General features: G+C 36.1%; 1 protein-coding gene across 1 annotated transcript in view; it reads left to right on the forward strand.

Annotated features, from left to right (window-relative positions):
* The first annotated feature begins 11,225 nt into the window (after positions 1 to 11,225).
* The window catches only part of LOC129226240 (intermembrane lipid transfer protein VPS13A-like), a 216,501-nt gene continuing 207,365 nt past the window's right edge, over positions 11,226 to 20,361 (forward strand). Inside the window, 1 exon segment of the mRNA XM_054860840.1 lies at positions 11,226 to 11,234. Within this exon segment, the coding sequence (XP_054716815.1) occupies positions 11,226 to 11,234 (9 nt within the window).

The raw sequence follows: 20,361 nt of genomic DNA on the forward strand, positions 1-20,361 counted from the left end.
CAAGTACAGAATTCAGACCCCTGTCAATTATTGCGGTAGGCTAAATAACAACCGGTAGTGAGACAGCCAATCTCTTTCATTCTGGCCTTCAAAGTACTAAAACTCTGAAGTAATAAAGTTTTACCTTATTATTCATTCAGGTGAAAATATCAGAACACTTTAAATGCGCCAAAACTAACTTATCTTTACTAATAATAAAGCTGAAAGTCTGGATCTCTGTCTCTCTTGATATCTGGACCTCTGTCTGGATGTCAGCTACGCACATAGCGTCTAGACCGTTCGGCGAAATTTTAATAAAATTTGGCACAAAATTAGTTCGTAGGATAGGAGTGTGCACCTCGAAGCGGTTTTTCAAAAATTCGATCTTGTTCTCTTTCTTTTTCAATTTTAAGAAATTTTACGAGCAAATCATCATACGTGGTCGAGTAAATTATCATTACGTGTGTGAGCAAATTACTATAACATGGGCGATGGACATAGCAAATTGGCGAGAAATTCATCATCCATTATTTGTAAATATACAGGCGAACCAAAAGACCTTTTAATTTTCTACTACGGCAAAGTCATGCGGGTACCGCTAGTTCGAAATAAATTGATCAAAAATGTATCTCAAATCTCTATTACTAGGTTTAAGTTATTGCTATGAATTGTTAAGTTTTATAGTGAGACACCAGTTAACCATTAAACACGAAATGAATGAAAATTACGAAAATAAAATAATTGCAATTTTACTATGCATTTTAATTGTTTTTCAAGGTCACGATTTTAGATTTTGTGCATTTTGGCAAAAACCCGAAAAACCCGAAAAAACTTGAACAAATTTATCTATTACTAAGCAAAGAAAATTGACATTTCAGTAATGCAAAAATAAATTAATAAAAGTGTTAAATCTATAGCAAAACAGTTTCTATAGTAAAATGAATGATTTTTCACAACCTGTATTGAAAAGTTAAAGAGAAAAAAAAAAGCAAAACACTCTGTATTTTTACAAATTGTGAGCAAAAAGCGAATATCGGCCGGCTAGTTTAAAAATAAAGCCCATATTTCACTTTCTGAAATGTCACAAGCCCAAGATTTGTATGTTAGATGTCTATGCTACAAGAAGTTTTGGCAAGATGCCGAACGGAATTGATTTGTCTTGTCCCGGGGTACCACTTCACTGCTTCCAAACTGCTAAAACGAGTTTCCAAATACGTTCTTAGACCCTATTTGCATTCCCTTTGACTTTTTACAGATAAAACTGCCTGCGCGAAGTGTTTTTGATGTAAGGGCAAGCTGCAGAAACAAAAGAAACCTGAGGTATCTCGTTTGAAAGTGCATGTCGCATACGCAATCAGTTTTTGAAGGATCATAGAATGAAAGGAAACTCGCAATGGATGGTGCGCTGCAGGTGCTGAAAGCTTTTACTCTGGAGCGAGTTTTCCTTTTTATAGAAATTCTTTCCATACTGTATGCGTTTTTGTGTATGTATTGGCAAATCTTCTCGTTATAAGATCAGCTGGGATACATGGTTGCTTTTAAAGAGTTTCGTGTGACTCAGCAGGGAAGGCTTATGTGACCACTTATATGGTCGGGAATGCAGTAGATTTTGTTACCGGGTTTATGATCGGGAATGCAGTAGATTTTGCTTTCATTTATATGGTCGGGAATACAGTAGCTTTTATTAGCACTTATGTGGACAGGAATGCAGTAGATTTTGCTTTCACTTATATGGTCGGGAATACAGTAGATTTTATTACCACTTATGTGGTAGGGGATGCAGTAGATTTTGTTACCACTTATATAGTCGTTTCAAGGCCTCCATACCCACTTATAAGGTTACTCTGAGAATTAGTTCTTGAAATTAACAATAGCTATATTTTTCTTTCACGGAACAATTATCTTCAGAGGATTTATTCAAATAGTACAGTCCTTAGGGGCTCTTTTTCCAGTTAAGTTAATTTACTTAATCGAACATGACACTGGGACGTTGAGTTATGACTAGAGTAACAAGTACTAATAATGTTATATTTCAGCGCATTGTATTTCCGCTCAATTCCGCCGAAATTCATTAATTCTCCGGATCCATTTGACCAACCTTGAATTACTTATCTTCACACCCTTCCAAGCTTTTAGAACCAGGCCTTTGAATCGTCCAACTCTGGGGGTAGTGTGCAGTTGGGAGCTTCTGTAACCCCCCGGAATCCAGTTAGACATCAACATAAGGAAGAGCGGCCTGCATTTTCTGCTGCTGCTATCCCTACCTCTGAGGTATATCTGTTTATATTAGCTGGCGGATATATGAATACTATATGTGAAATCATGGATCCCTTAGAGCAGTTCTTTAGAGCTATGGTTTCAAATGTACACGCTTTGGGCCACATATGGCTCCCGAAGCTTTCGCTGTGCAGTCAGTTGTTTCGTTCAATATTACAAATCAAAAGTCAAGATTAGTCACAATGGTACAAATGGAGCTAAAAATTCAGAAATCGGTGTCTGAGAAACAAATGTAATTAATAAAATATTCAATAAGCAATTTTAGCAACGATTTTTACTTTCTTCTATATCTAATATATAGAAGAAAATATTGGATTCGTGCAAATTTTCGAATTTCGAATTTTGACGGATTCGAACGTTTTGAGGTGTGCTGAGTCCATTTCGACCATTTTTGGAAAATGTCTGTCTGTCTGTGTGTGTGTATGTATGTATGTATGTGTGTGTGTATGTATGTGTGTCACGTCTGTGTGTGACCAGTTTTTTGTGGCCGCTCTACAACAAAAACTACCGCATGAAATCGAACGAAATTTAGTACACATATGTGCCCCTATGTGAACTTGTGCCCATTAGTTTTTGGCGCGAATTCCTCCAAAGGGGGTGGAGCAATGGGACGTTTTTCGAGTTACGCGTGCTTGATATTCCTCAGGAAGTTACTGGCGGAATCAAACAAAATTTGGTCCATATGTTGCCAATACTAGGAACAGGAGCTGATTCAATTTTGGTGTCAATAACTCAAACGGGGGTTGAGCTATAGAACGTTTTATTGTCGTCAATTGTGACTGCTGTATCTCAAGAAATAATGAACGGAATGAAAGAAAAATTTATCGGCAAGTAGCCCTTAGTGGGTATAAGAGCTGATTTTATTTTGGTGTCAACAGCTAAAAAGGGGGTAGCGCAATCGCCCGTTCTTTTTTTCCATTGTGAGTACCCTATCTCAAGAAGTAATGCTACGTTCTGGTTGAAATTTGGAATATATGTGAATCCATATGTAAACAGGCTTTGGTTCAATTTTGACGCCAATCGCTCCAAGAGGTGTTGATTTTTTTTTTTTTTTTTTTTTTTTGCGAATAAAAATAGCTTTATTAATGCAACAAGAAGAAAGATAAATCGTAATAGATTGTCGTCTGCGTATTTCTCGTGATTTTAATTGTATGGAAATGATCGGAAATATTATCTCAATGATTTAAAATTTTTAACTGTTGCCATCTTATGTTTGTTAACAAATAAAATATTTGTAATTAATTCAAGCAAGGCTTTTAAAATAACTTTCAATTTTCGCTCTTTGTTTTGTTTTTACAATAATTCAGACATTGGGATGGTCGTCAAGTTTTTGCATGTGTCATTTTGTTTTTGTTGGGAATATTGCTTCCTCGTCAAGCATGGGGAGGGATCAGAAAAAAAAAAATATAGAAGAAAGTTTCGTGATGGCCACAACATACTAGTTTGGTTGTAATTTCCTTTCCTTTTTCATGTTTTTCCATATTACCTTTTTTGAGCAATCACGATTGCTTATTGCTTTCATTTGACAGTTTTTGGCGTTCCTTTGATTTTTCCCATCCTCCGCACCATCACCGTCGACGGGCTCCTCACGATGCTGCACTTCTAGCGAAAATCGTCTCCAGGTTTCGTCAGTATCCTACACTTACACGCATACATACACGCACCTACACACGTATACATATATACACCTACACACACATACATACACATACACAAACACATACACACACACTCACATACACACAAATACCCACACACTCATGCCTGCACACACATACACATACCCCCCCCCCCCCCACACACATACACACAACTACCCACACACTCATGCCTGCACACAGACACAAACACACATGCCTACACACACACACACATACCCCCACACACAAACTACCCACACACTCATGCCTGCACACAGACACAAACACACATGCCTACACACACACACATACCCCCCACACACAAACACACACGCTTACATATACACACACTCGTGATTGCGAAAAACATAATTTGAATTCAAGATGACAAAATTCAAATTAATTTTTTTTAATTAATATTTTGAATTATATCTGTATGAAGTGCGCCCTTCTGGTAATAAAAAATGAATTGAGCATCACAACCTTAGAGCAGAAATCCATTGGAGAAAACACAGGGCTGCTAGTAGGCTGCCAACATGAAATCGATTTTTGTTCGATAGAAGTGGAAAACAATGCTGTAACACTCGACAACATTTAACCAATAATATTCAAGAAGTTATGGAGCTAGGGAGGAAAAGGAGAAGACAGGGTACGTGACAGAAAAGACTGTGAGTGTCTCCGCAAAGGTTTTCTTACAATTCCGAAAGAGGGTATTCTCTCAAGTTGAATTCTTCCTTTGACGATGCTTCTTATTCTCTTTGGAATGACAAAAGTCTGTGATAATCAAATTGCTTTCTTTAAACTCAGTTCTGAAATAGGACATAAACTGAGTTACTTCGTAGAGACATCCAGGGTCAGCAATTGCATAATGAAACCAATAAAGAATCCGACTTCATTTGTTTGACATCAAAATCTGAAGACATCATTAAAGTCTGAAAGACATCAAAGGCTGAAATAGACATGAAATGAGTGGCGTCCTCAGAGACATTAAAGAGTCAGCAATGGCATAATCAAGCAAATGACGCCTCAGAAACAACAAAATCTGAAATGGGCAATGTAATGAATGACGTCTCGGACAGATCAAAGAGACAAAAGCACAACGAAACAAATGACGTCTCAGAGACAGCAAAAACTGAAATGGGCCATGTAATAAATGACGTCTCGGACAGATCATAGACATAATGAAACAAATGACGTCTCGGAGACGTCAAGGTCTGAAATGGAACATGAAATGAAAGGCGTCTCAGAGACATAAAAGAGTCAGTTAAGGTATGATATGAGGCATTCAGAGCGAAAGTGGATGAAGTTCATGAATGGTTTGATCCATTTTAGCTCTGAGTGCCTTTTTCAACTAAGCACTTCGGGTACTTATTACATGAGGCGTTCAGAGAAAGTGGATTGAGTCAATCACGTAATCGATTCACTACATTTCTAAACACCTCGTATAAAAATAAAGTCTCTTTGACATCAAAACCTACAATGGTACTTCAAATAAACGACATCTCGGAGAAATCAGTTTTACAGTGGCACTTGAAAAAAAAAGTTTATATTATTGTATGTTAAGGCGTTCAAACCTTAAAAAATGACCTGAAGCGATTCTAATTTTATGTAGACAACTGAGTTTTTAGAAAATGCTTGCGGCCACAACTTATCGCCGTCGAAAGTAAAGTTATGATAGCTGAAAAGTCATTTTATTTGTGTTTTAACGGTTTATAAAATTTCATGCAGTTCTATCTAATTCTACTTCAAACGCAGTGAAGAACTTTTCCTAAAACACGCAATTTCATTGCTAATTTTTTCCTTGTCATCGCAAATTCGTTCAATAAAAACGCAGTTTGCTAACATTCAGTTGACATTGTTCTGAATCTCTATTCTTACTACTCCAGCAATACAGCAGAATCTAGAAGAATCAAGGTAAGAAATGAATATCTCTTGCCATGAAAACAAAGCAAAAAGAAAAAAAAAAAAGAAGACGAAATCGTGAGAAAATCGGTCCCACCCCATCTCAAATATCTGTTGTTGTTTTGTGAATTCGTATTGGAAGAGACAGCGCGGACTTGGGCGCGGCCTTCGGTTCTGGGGAATTCCAGCTCATCCCTCTGTTTTTGTAATTCTTTTCGGCAAGGACAGGCAGTATCTTCCTTACTGCCCCGGAGCAAACTAAAAACAAAATGTGTCAAGATTTTGCTCTCCATTGCAAATTTATTTTAATGGCGGCGAGGCGGTTTTTCTGCTTTACTTTGCTGCATTTAGAGCGCCAAATAGAAGAGAAAATGGTTCCTCCTTGGATTGGGAAGAATTCAATTTAGAGTAATTCCATCACTGCCGCTGCGTTTGTCACTATTAGTAAGACTTTTATTAGGCATTCAGGGAAAGCTTCTTGTTTAGAATCTCTCATGAGTAATGTTTCTGATGTCTCAGTGGCAGTGCCGGCGATTCGGGGGGAAGGGGGCAACTGCAACGCACTTTTTACGGTTTATTTATTTTCTTTTCCAATTTAATGAACCAAAACTAGAAAAAAAAAAAAGCAGAAGTGTCAAAGTTTTCAGATCATAATCATTTGTTTTACTTTGCATATCTGTTTACGAAACATTATGTAGCAAAAGCAGTCGCTTTTAGTTTATGTATTCATTGTTTTGTTATTAGTAAATCAATTGTTTTATAGCCATACTTGCTGAATGAAATCATTATCAAGTGTTTGTGATATCTTAAATTACTTTGGGATAAATAATGTACTAAGTCTAACTCGTGTCTGTGTTTCTTCGAAGAAAGTTATTGTGTACAAAATTCGTCAAAATCTTAATAAAAACGTGAGTTAACTGCTAAATTTACATAAATTCATCACTATCTGCTCTCAAAACCAGCCCTAGCAAAAATTTGTACTTTTTCTCTCACTTTTTTTTCTTTTTTGCTTCCGCTAAAAGTTCTATGGCTTTTAGTTTCTTTATCCCCCCACCCCTCTTTGCAGTCCCAATCGCCACCTCTGCTCAGTGGTGTATCATTCGCTTCTTGCAAATTCTAGAAATCGTTTCTTCCTCTCATAATTATTGTCGGAAAACAGAGAAAGCAAGGTACGGGATTTTTGGTGGGAATGACTTTCTTTTGCCCGTAACCGAAGCGAATACTTAGTAAGGTCGTGGTGGCTTCATCAGTAAGGCGTTGGACTCGAAACCGAATGGTCTCTGGCTTAATGCCAGCCGGTCGAAGATCTTCTGTGTTCGTTAATGGCGATTGGAGCACGTTAAATATGTCGCGATCGCAAAATACACCGAGTGAACCTCTTGGGGTTTTGGAGTAGGGATTACTCGGTTTCTGGTCCGGATAAAAAACAGAGCTGTACAGAGTAAAAAACTCTTCGACTTTACGAAAAATGGAGTTTCAACGGCATGGTGGTTAAACGTTCAGCATAGATGGTACCGTCTTGGTGTATGAACATCAGAAAAGGCGGACAGAGTTTTATTGGAGAAACGAGATCTTCTATGATTCTCTTTTAATCTTCTGCGATTCTCTCTTATCCTGCGATTCTCTTTTAATACCGATGAACAAACCCCACATATATGTATGGAGGAAGAGAGATTACATTAGAATCCTAGCTAGCCCTGACTACTGCATTTCGGCAATGATGTCCGCTGTAACATTCTTTGAAACGTCCCTCTTGGGCATAAGATCAAATTTAATCATGAACCAAGTTCCTCTGACAAGTCGTGCTACGGTCCTGGTGTATGTAGCGATCTTTTGGGAAAATATGATTACCACAAGGTTACGTTCGCATAACGCTACCGGTCGACCGGTGACGAACCAGAAGCGTTCTAATAGAGCTATCGGTTCACTGGTTGTTGCCAGTGTCGTTCTAATAGCTTCACCGGTATATCCACCGTTCAAATGCAATTTAAGCTGGTAGATTGAACCACGTGACATTTTTGACCAATAAGTATTTTTCACCTGCTCGTTATTCGTCTGCGCAAGTTACCGCGTTATCAACCAAAAGTGTTCCATGGAGCATCGGTGGGTAACCTGACCAACTAGTTAATAACCACTGACGTTATTAGCTGTCATCTGATTAACCGACCACGATCGACCGGTAGCTCGTAAGATAGGTCATCAATTTTATTGGATACTCTTACTCTGTCAGTTTGCTGGTACGCTAATGACATGCAGTGGTTGGTTGCATTCTCTTGAAGATTTAACTTTTTAAAAATGTGGATGAAGAATCTACTTGTTTCAAGGAATTTCTTTTCTCTGTTTTCCCAACTTGCTACTTTTCATAACGGCAGCATAAATCTAAATGCGAAAATAAATCAGAGTGAATCGTTGATAGTTCAGGAAACCATTTTTTTTTTCAATCTTCCCCCTAAATAAAGAACATAGTAGAGAAGTATTAAACAACAATGTAAACTATGAAGAAGAAGCAAAAAAAGAAAGAAAAAAAAGCATGATGTTAATCGAGCTGTTAATAATTTCGCTTTCTGTGGCAAGTAAGTCAAGCTGCTAATTATTGCAATTGAGAATCATATTCTGGTCCAATTTCATAGGGAAAAAATTGGGTTTAAAGCTGATCCTATAACTCCTACTTGACGTTCTCTCGCTGCCATATCTTCTATTATTTATAAAGTGAGATTACCATCTAATATTATTTATCAATCACCAAACCGCACAGATCCCTTTCATCAGCAGAACTACGCTCGACCACACACTTCACGACCCTCACAACAATATCAGTTCAAATATACTCTCTTACAATGACCTAACCAACTCGGAGTACCACTGATCTTTTTGGTCAATTCCAACATTTATATCAGACTCCAGTGCAGAGATATATCGGTAACTATAGTCTTGATGCCTCCCTCCCCCAGGCATTGGATTGTGCAGATAATGGCCTTACGACCAACTGAAATGCACATTATTGAGCAATCACATTGCTTATTGTTCTCATTTGACTGTTTTGAATTCCTATGATTTTATATTCCCCCCGCCTCTCACTGCAGCACCACCGTCGACCAGCCCCTCCCGATACTGATCCTGTAGCTAAAACAGTCTCCAGGTTGCGTCCATATCCTATACACACACGCATACATACACACACACACCTAGACACACACGCATACCTACACACACATACACACACACAAATACACACTCATGCCTGCACACAGACACAAACACACACCTACACACACACGCATACCTACATACACACGCATACCTACATACACACACAAATACATCCTCATGCCTGCACATAGACACAAACACACACACACTCGTAATTGCGAAAAACATAATTTGAATTCCAGATGTCAAAATTCAATTTTTTTTTTTTACTGCTACTTCTTAATTAATTAATTCACCTGAGAATGCAAGGAGATCAAAGGAGCATTTTTTCCTAAAGTCAGACATTGTCTTCACATCCACAAAGATCAAGTTCATGCGATTGTCAATTGACGCTTGTATTTGTTGAATTTATAATTGAATCGGTTAAAATTATCTTCATTGTTTATATGTATCTCTGTTGATTTTGTCACAAAATATCATGTTGGGCACAAAAGTGATAATTCATATGCATGCGTGTATACAGAAGAAATGTATTTAGAATTTATTTCGTTGTAAATCAATAGTCGCAGTGTCCTTTGAATCTTAGTGCGAATGCATTCAAAGTTTACAGAATGCATGTAGAGCTCATAGAAGCTATCTTCAGAGAATTGTTAACAAAAGTCAAGAGAGAATAATCACCTTTTAGCAATATGTTAATTATGCTGCAATGGATATAGATAGTGTACTTAAAACCTTCTATGATGCATTGCATTACACAGGGGGCGAAATGCGAACAACAACTTTTACTAAAAATGCAATTTGAAAATGTATAAAAAGGTTTAACAATCTTTTCATTGTATGCTTGTTGGAATTAAGAGCTTTACCAGAAAGTAAAATTCGTTTTCTTATAATCTATTTAATAAAGGAAAAGATAAGCTATCTCAAAATTTAAAATTTCGCTTCTGCAATGCTTTAGATAGTATATTCTGTAGCTGAAAGGAATGCTCACGATATGGTTCTCTCAAGGAGCTGAACGAACATATCATTCTCTGAATAACAGTCCAGAACATGTCCAACCCTGGGGCACAAAAAGAAGAATGCATACTCTTTCACTTAAAAAGTTGTTTGAGGTTGTTTATTTGCTTCTTACCTACTTAAGACCTCATTCGTTATGTTTGGAAGACATACAATCTGTGTTATGTGTTATAAAAAGAAACAACTCTGAAGAGGCACGTTACGAAATGTAATCTCTCGTCCTCGAATTGCTTTTAACAGAACGCATGCTTTCGCCGAGACGTGTGTCAATCTCTGGGGCACGTTCTATCACGACGCTGTCCTTGCAAGGACATCTCGTACGTCAAGCCCGGACATGTCCCACTGCATATTCCTCATCGTCCGAAAACGCAATCATTCTGATGTTTGTCACGCGTTTGCATTGAAATGGCTACACGTCCAGGTGACAGTTTTTCAAGCTATATTCATCATTGGCCTGTTTGTTAGATTCTAACAAAAGAGAAAGAATATTCTGGAGGAAAGGAAGTGGCTCATTAGTCTTTGTTGTGTCCAAATGGTCGAATGTGGCAGTAACATTATTTTTAATTGGGAAATGTCTAGTGGTTTCCGAAACATTGAACGTAGCTCTTCTGGTGTTGAAAAAGCAGTGGTTTGAAATATTAATCTGCTCAAGCATTTATCAGACAAATAAGAAGTAAACTCTATGTGGAACCTAACTGAATCCTCCCAGGAATGATTAAAATAAAGCACAAATTTCGAGACACATTGCTCACCTGTGATTTAGGGTTACATTGGGCATTTTTCATTGGAAGTCACGAAGCTCAAAGCTTTTTCGAAAATACAAACTAACCTAAATTACAGAAACAGCAAACTGAAAGAGCTTATCACTTCCTAATAAAGAAAAAGATGCTCCATCCATTTTCTGAAAGAAAGAAAGGAAAAGAAAATACTTTGTGCAAATATACATTTACTCCTAAAATTTACAAAATTTAGTGACATTTCTGCGTTTTTTATATTAGAATTCAACTAATGTGTAACCACTGGAAAATCGAGGAACCATAGGAAAATGTTGAGAGTTGACTTTTTTTTTTTTTTGAGCTTTATTTTCAGCGGAAACCAAATGAGCAGTTTTGTACAATAAAGCTAAAGTACAATCTGTGACAAAATGGAAAAATATGAAAAATTTGCAGAAACTGCTCTTTACCTCCTGAAAATGTTCTTTTTAACTTTTCGGTAAGATTCTTCGCTACTGCTTGAGTTGACTTATACTTCTATCGATCAAGTATGGAAAAGGTAAAACAAACAAATTCGGTAACTTATAATTAGCTTTGATGCTTAGTGAATGACAGTAATTTTTCATCGTGTTTGTGAGAAGCTTTCTTTTCTATTCTTCTGAAACTACATTAGACCATAAACTGTCTGAAGCCTGTAATTTACCCCAAAGAAAACACGCGAAATGGAATGTTTTACCTTTTTCGGTAGTCTTGTTGATGACCGCAAGGTAACGTATTCAAGCTCTGGAGTTCCGAATAGAGACTTCCTCTAAAACCAGAAGCTGTGTCGATCCAACGTTTTAATTGGCATAATTTGCGCATAAAATGGAAGCACAGCAAACTATTTAACATTTAATCTTTTATAGTTTATTTCCTTTGAAGTTAGTTCGTTTTGGCTACGTGATAAAGGCAACAATTTACTACCGCAAAAGTTGAGAGTTCCATATCTATTCCACCGTTTACGGAGAAAGAAAAATTGCTTTTCGGATGTTCAAACAGCGAATGAAAACATCAGCGTCACACGCGTTGAATAGGTGGAACAACTTTTATGTCTGGGAAGCATTTTCTATTTTTCCTTTTGCTTCTGACCAAGGTATTAGAAATGGGGAAGCATATATTTACCAGTTTACAGATGAAGAGTACCATGAAATGTGTTTCAAAACATCTTCAATGCATTGCTCAAAAATACTTGACATGGTTTGTTAGAAAGAGCCATTTAGCTCCTAAATAATGAACCTTTTCTACTTAGCCACATTATTATGAATGTCTTAAAATAATATTAGATTTCAAAGTTGTTAGTTTTGTGTCAGCATTTAACTATTACAAAATAATGAAATAATTGATCTTTTTTTTTCCCTTTTAAACAAAACCAGCACTGCTCTGGTAGTTGCCATGGCATTGCTATGGCTACTACTCAAAAATACCACTTTATGCTTGAATTTCAATTTTGCTTGGTAGCTCATTATTTTTTTAAAAATTTCCACTACTCTAGGAAGTATGCAGTATTAAGAAAATATCTTTTCGAGTTTATTTTTCCTAAAAAACGTCTACCTATAAACTAATTTCTTTCAGTTCTGATTTTTGTTTTTTATTCAAAATGATATGACCTAGGAATAATTTCAAACGAATGTTTAAAATTTAACAGTGTAGACAGATGCTTTGTACACTTTGCATCAAAAATTGTGCATTGTGAATCCGTGAAACCTTTCATATTAAAAATCTTTACACTTAGCTCATGTTCTTCATAAGTATAGCATGGTCTATTTTAAACTATATTTATTTTATTTTCTACAGGTACAGTCCATTTAACAGACCTACATCTGAAACCAGAAGCTTTGGTAAGCATTTAATATTTTTTCAATTTGCTGTTATTCCGTTGTGTAAAAGTGCTTAAAAATTGTACGCGTCTAATTCACTCTAAAAAGCTTTTTACCAAAAAAAAAAAACTCTTCCACTTTGTCTTCAAAGGTCATTCTACCAATAACCGTCCACGTTGAATTTCGATGCCTAAATACCATGGCAGTAAAAATAAATAAATGGAAAATAATAAAAAATTATGCTTGCACAAATTTAGTGGTTTTCGGTGTCAAACGTATCAGAAAAAATCATCTTCATGAATAACTATGATAACAATACCCTTTAAAAATAAGTTTATGATGCTATGCGAGTCATTAACCATAGGAACAAAAATATGAAGAAACTCTCTTCACAACAAGCCACTCATCGTTGTGAAAACTAATTGATGAAAACTGTTAATCAATAAAATACAATAGAAATAGGGCTACCTCGGGTGAAGTTCAGCAATAAGTTCTATTTTTACGAAAACTTCAATATTCTACATCGATACCAATCTTATAACATTCCCTTTTCTTATATTTATTTGATTGTTTAATAATGATCGGTTGCCCAGTACCATATAATTCAGGCATTCCTTTGACAGTAAACGTATTGGCTATCCTTAAGAGGTTTTCCACCTCCAGCTCAGTTTATCCTATGCCGGGCTGATGAGTGCTAATAAGCACGAAACTGCAGTCCTCGGCTGGAATCGACTGATCTGGCGGTGTATTTTATGTAAACGTATTGATTGGCATAAAAGTTGAAATGTTATAAAGGTTTCTCCTTCTTCGAGTAAACATAGCTATAGTAGATATACAAAACTGGAATATCACGTATGTTGTTTCGAAAAAATGTGAGGAAATGGTGAAGAGGAACAATTCGACATTTGTATCCTTTTTTTTTTTTCCAAAAACAAGTATCTTAAAATTGACGCATTCCCCTGACAGGAATAACATTAACATGACAAAAATACAATCATAACAAGCTTTACCTAAAACAATTATTAATTTAATCCATAAATATTATGGAACTTAGAAAGAAAGAAACAGAGTCGTTGAAATGTTGCTCTTCGAGGCTGCTCACAAAATGATGTTGCACCTTTATTTCAGAACTAGTGGTACCCGCACGGCTTTGCCCGCAGTAGAAAATGAAAAGGTTATTTAGTTCGCCTGTATATTAACAAATAATGGATGATGAATTTCTCACCAATTGGCTATACTCATTTGTTTGCCCATGTTACGGTTCCGCGTTATGATAATTCCGTAATTTTTTCGTCCACGTTGTGATAATTTCCTCCGGAAAATTTTCTTAAAATTGTAATAGAAAAAGATCGAATTTCCGAAAAATCACTTCGAGGTGCACACCCCCATGCTATAAACTAATTCTGTGCCAAATTTCATGAAAATCGACTGAACGCTCTAGGTGCCATGCGCGTCACAGAGATCCTGACAGAGAGAGATTTTCAGCTTTATTTTTAGTAATAAGTGGTACCCGCACGGCTTTGCCCGTAATAGAAAATTAAAAGGTCTTTTGGTTCGCCTGTATATTTACAAATAATGTATGGTGAATTTTCTCGCCAATTAGCTTGTGCCCATGTTACGGTTCCACGTTATGATAATTTCGTTATTTACTCGTCCATCTTATGTTCTTAAAATTGGAATAGAAAAAGAACCGCATCGAATTTTCAAAAAATCGCTTCGAGGTGTACACCCCCACGCTACAAACTAACTTTGTGTCAAATTTCATGAAAATCGGCCGAACGGTCTAGGCGCTATGCGCGTCACAGAGATCCTGATAGACACAGATCCGGACAGAGAGAGATCCTGACTGACAGACAGAGAGAGAGAGATCCGTACAGAGAGACTTTCAGCTTTATTATTAGTAAAGAAGATAAAGAAAATTGATCTTTCTCTCCCCCCTCCCCGCCACAAAAAGTCACTTTTCGCTTTAGCCTCTCTTCTTGACGGATGTTACGCGGTGTTAAATAAACATATTATGTATATATTTTTTAAATTCAACAAAAATGCTTGATATAGTACTACTTGTTTTCCGCTCCCTCCTCTTTCTCACAAGCTCATAATGTCACGTACCCTCCTCATCCTCCTCCTCAAAGCGAGACATCCTTTGTAGACGATACCTTCTCTATTACTTACCGTTTCGTTCGAAAAAACGATGTGGTGTTAGCAATTTTTTGCTCTACCTAAAATGTATGCAATTAAATAATCTATTTATTTTTATGGTATTTAACAAAAGAGAATCAAGGGAATAAAAGCAACCTCCTTTAAGGGACACCTCTATTTAAGGGACACTTTTCTGGCCCCAGTCCCTTTGAATAGGGACCTCCATGTATTTGCCTCTGAATAAGTGACACTCTATTTAAGGGACAGTTACAGAGTAAAATTACAAAAAATAATTATGTAACATTGCATTAGAAATATCGAATTTATTGGAATTCAAGGTTCACTTTTTAACTTTTTCTTTACTAATAATAAAGCTGAAAGTCTCTCTGTCCGGAGGATGTCTGGATCTCTGTGACGTGCATAGCGCCTAAACCGTTCGGCCGATTTTCATGAAATCGGCACAAAGTTAGTATGTAGCATGGGGGTGTGCACCTCGAAGCGATTTTTCGAAAATTCGCTGTGGTTCTTTTTCTATTCCAATTTTAAGAAAAAAAAATAAGATGGACGAGTAAATTACGAAATTATCATAACGTGGAAACGTAACATGGGCACAAGCCAATTGGCGAGATACGAAATTATCATAACGTGGAACCGTAACATGGGTACAAGCCAACTGGCGAGATACGAAATTATCATAACGTGGAACCGTAACATGTGTACAAGCCAATTGGCGAGAAAACTCACCATACATTATTTGTAAATATACAGGCGAACCAAAAGACCTTTTAATTTTTCTATTACGGACAAAGCCGTGCGGGTATCACTAGTCCGAAATAAACTGGGAAAAGTTTGTTTTGACATTAACATGCAAATAAACAAATATGGGTTCCAAAAATGTTTTTCTGAGACCTACATTCATGCTTTTCAACCTCATCAATTGCTTTATATGGGCTCAACCCCGACAGATAGTGTGACGGTCATGACAAGCTTTCTATAGAAAACTTGAAATGTGATCGCACTGTATTTTGCATTGTAAATTACATGACATCGAACAAATCTATGTAACATATTAATTCAAAATTGCAATTAATGAAAATCAGTTATAAAACTTTGATACTACAAAATGCTGAGTAAAATTTTAATATTTTTTTTTTCCAGTATAAATATTTATGAATTGTATTTAGTTTATATAGGAAATCATATCAATACTTAATCTTAAATGCTTGGTTTACGTTAACTATGAAAATATACTTGTTAAGTGCACAGCATGCATCAATTCGTCTGCCTCCGAAAAAGGGACATCTCTATTTAAGCAGGGCCCAATACAGGCTGATTTTGCTACCGTTTTCCGGTACTTTCACAAAAATCAAGTAATAAAATCAGTAGCTTCACAAAAACATCGAAAATTTCACAAAATTTGCAATGCATTTTAAAAAATAAAACTTGTTTCTCTGTTTAAAACAAAATTTACTCATAAAATAAAATTCTAAGCAGGTTTATATGAACAATCTGTTAAATAGCAACCTTTTTGTGGTATTTTAATTAATTTTTAGCTGTTTCTTGCCAAAGTCTATTTATGCAATATCATCACAATCTTTTAACATATTTTGGGGCACCGTTTTTCTCATAATTTCCAATATTGTACATATTACATAGCCCATTAAGCTGAAATTACGATGGATTTACGATGATTTTTTACGAACGTTTTGTAGCCGAATATACAGATTGCAAAATACACTTGTTTCGGAGTTTCCAGGAATTCCTTTTTCAATTCAAAGTTGTGAGAGCTTTTACTTTTACGTTTTACCAGATGCCTTTACATCCAAAAGCTCAAAACTTTGAATTGAAAAAGGGGTTCTTGGAAACCCGGAAAAACGTGTATTCTATAATCTGTATATTTAAGCTTACACAACTTTGGGTATTTCGTCTTTCATATTTTAAAGTGTTTTTAAAAGATCACAGATTTAAGGGTTAAATAAAATACAAGAGAGGCCCCAAATGCATTCCTCGGGCTCTCTTCTGACGGTTGAAAATTCAGGTATATCATCGAACATTGAATCGTTTCATCCAGAGGCGGCGATTGGGGCTAAAAAGGAGGGAAGGGGGGGGGTGCAAAAAAAAAAAAAAAGCCCATAAGACTTTTAGCGGCAGCAAAAACATTTAAAAAAAATTAAAAAAAAAAAAAACTCTAATTTGAATTCCGAAACTTTGAATTCAAATTATGTTTTTCGCAATCACGAGTTGCGACAAGACTCTACTGGTTAGAGTTATTGTTTCTAGAAATGGCTCCCCCCCCCCCCAAGCATGTCCCTCCTCCTGGGTGGTTACGTGTGTATAGTTGTGTGTGTAGGCTTACGTGTGTGCACGTAGGCGTGTGTATGTGTGTAAAGGCATGCGCACGTAGGCGACTGTGTATGAGCATGCGTGTGTAGGACATGGACGCCACCGCCCAGCAAAAGTGGATTCCGGGGGACAGTGGTCAGGAGCAGCCGCGCCGCCGCACAGTGTGGCATAGTGGGCAAAAATCCACCGAACTCGCTGGTTATGAGCTAGGATCTTCTATTATGGCTCAAAATGCGGCAAAATTCTTCGACTATTTCGTAGTGGTGCTACAATTTTGAATTTCTTAACCCCCTAAGCCCCGCAGAGCTCAGAATGGAGTCAAGTCGCGATTTTGAAAACTAAAAAGTATGACCATATTTTTTCCCTGATAGGTGGCTCAATGCTTAGTATAAATCGAGGAATTGGATGATAAAACACAACTTTTGATCGCTGCCGGGTGTTTAGAAATGCTTTTTTCCACCGTATAAGTCATTAAAAACATGATTTTTCAGGTTTTTCCGTTGAAAAAATTGGTTTTAACGGTCCCCACACATCTCCCGCGCAAGAACAAATATATATTTTGATTCTAAACTACAACTTTTCAATCATTTCCCAAAGTTAAAAAGGTAAAAACCTCCCTGAAACACCGAAAAATCGCTCAAGTCCGAATTTCAGCTTGAGATCCTACTATTGTCCACGAGAATACATCTGCAATAGCGGCAAACAGCTTATTTTATACGTATACATTTATATGTTTACATTTCGAGAATAAATCGTCTGCGTTCGAATGAAGACCTTTACATTTAAAATTTCCTAATGTTTTTGATGTTTTTAAGAAAATTTAATGTATTAAAGGAACAGTTGAGCAAATGTGTAGACGCAAAATTAGTATGTTTGTCTGTTTCCTCGAAATAATCGTAATATTCGAATTGTAACAAGGCATGTTCACTACTTTACATAAGTGTTTTTGGTTGAATTTTAACTTAAAATGTAAAAACACGTTAAAATTTTAACGGTTTTAAACTAAATAATTGATGCTCAGTTGGACCCTTTTAGCCCCAGTGTTGTTTGTAGCAACATCATTTATAGGTTAAATTACAGCTAAATTAAAGGTAGGACTGAATGAATTAATGAAATTATGATTTTACTTCACTCTAATTTAAGAACGAATATTTACAAATATATGTCCATTAGCTTTCCTTTTAGAAGTATGAAAAACAGTAAAGACATCTTTTTTTACTTTATTATAAAGTTTTATTGAATTTATATTAAAATTTATGTTGTTTTGTTGGTCTTGCACGTAGAAACTAATTTCAAAAAATGTAATTCACATAATTTGTTTAAATACTTATTTATGTAACAGAGGATAAAGTTTTCTATTTTGTATACTTATGTAAAAGAGTGAACATACCTCTTACAATTCAGATATTACGATTATTCCGAGGAAACAGACAAACATACTAATTTTGCGTCTACACGTTTGCTCAACTGTTACTTTATTATATTAAATTTTCTTAAAAACATCAAAAGCAGTAGGAAATTCTAAATGTAAAGGTCTTTATTCGAACGCAGACGATTTATTCTCGAAATGTAAACACATAAATGTATACGTATAAAACAAGCTGTTTGACGCTATTGCATAGATGTATTCTCGTGAACAATAGTAGGATCTCGAGCTGAAATTCGGACTTTGAGCGATTTTTCGGTGTTTCAGGGAGGTTTTTACCTTTTTAACTTTGGGAAATGATTAAAAGGTTGTAGTTTAGAATCAAATATATATTTGTTCTTGCGCGGGAGATGTGTGAGAACCGTTAAAACCAATTTTTTCAACGGAAAAACCTGAAAAATCATGTTTTTAATGACTTATACGGTGGAAAAAAGCATTTCTAAACACCCGGCAGCAATCAAAAGTTGTGTTTTATCATCCAATTCCTCGATTTATACTAAGCATTGAGCCACCTATCAGGGAAAAAATATGGTCATACTTTTTAGTTTTCAAAATCGCGACTTGACTCCATTCTGAGCTCTGCGGGGCTTAGGGAGTTAAGAAATTCAAAATTGTAGCACCACTACGAAATAGTCGAAGAATTTTGCCGCATTTTGAGCCATAATAGAAGATTCTAGCTCAAAACCCGCGAGTTCGGTGGATTTTTGCCCACTATGACACACTGTGCGCCGCCGGTGGACGGTGGTGCTGCAGCCCTGGTCCAAGCTGAAAAAGGAACCGGAACATCAAGGACTGTCAAGTGAGAACAATAAGCAATCGTGATTGCTCAAAAAAATAAAAAAAAAGAGAGAAAATTCAAATTTTTGCTGGGGCTAGTTTTCAAAGCAGATGAGTGGTAATTAATGTAAATCTAACAACTTAACTCGCGTTTTTATTCAGATTTTGATGAATTTTGTACACAAACTTTCCCCGAAGAAACACTTAGACATGAATTAGACTTACATTATTTACCCCAAAGTATTTTGTGATGTCACAAACACTTGGTAATAATTTCCTTGAACTAGTATGACTTAAGTAAAACAATTGATTTACTAATATCAAAACAACGAATTCATAAACTAAAAGTGACTGCTTGTGCTCAATAATGTTTCGTAAACAAATATACCAAGTAAAACAAGTAATTATGTTCTGAAAATTTTGACATTTCTGCTTTTGTTATAATTTCTAGTTTTGGTTCTTGAATGGGGTGGTTTCCTTCAGTCAAAAGTACTACTTTTAATCATTGAAATGGATAGAATGAGCAAAAAAAAAAAAAAAAAAACACATGGACCCAGAAAATACTTTCATTTTCCCCAACAGTTTTTTTTAAAATAATGTTTTAAAATGTCCGATTTTTCAAACAAGGCGTGGTCTTTATGACGTCACAAATGATGCAATTTGGCGCATCTTTCTACTACGTTTCCACGTTATGATAATCAAGCAGTGAATTAAAATTGCGCTCCACGCTTGCTACCAACCCTATCGTTGCCAATACACGTGAGTAAAGATACGAATTAAATATTTTGTTCTGTGAATGGCAACATTGAATGGCATTTCATCATTTGTGACGTCACACGACAGAAGTGTAAACAATGAAAGCGCAACGATTTAAGTTTTTTTTTTTAATATTAAACTGAAATTAATTAGATAAAAAATGGTCAGATCCTATGTTTTCAAACATGTTCTTTCAGAAAAAAATACTTTAAAAATTTTGGAAACGACCCCATTGGAAAATAAAATCAATTAATTAGCCATTAAAAGTGCACCCCCCCCCCCCCCAATCACCGCCACTGTTTGGACTCGCATTAGAGTTCGAGCAAATGGAAAGCGGATTAACTGCACCGTACGTTCGGAACTCCTCTCTTCTTCTGGAGTATCCGTCA

The sequence above is a fragment of the Uloborus diversus genome, chromosome 7 (genome assembly GCF_026930045.1).
Source record: "Uloborus diversus isolate 005 chromosome 7, Udiv.v.3.1, whole genome shotgun sequence".
NCBI lineage: Eukaryota > Metazoa > Arthropoda > Arachnida > Araneae > Uloboridae > Uloborus > Uloborus diversus.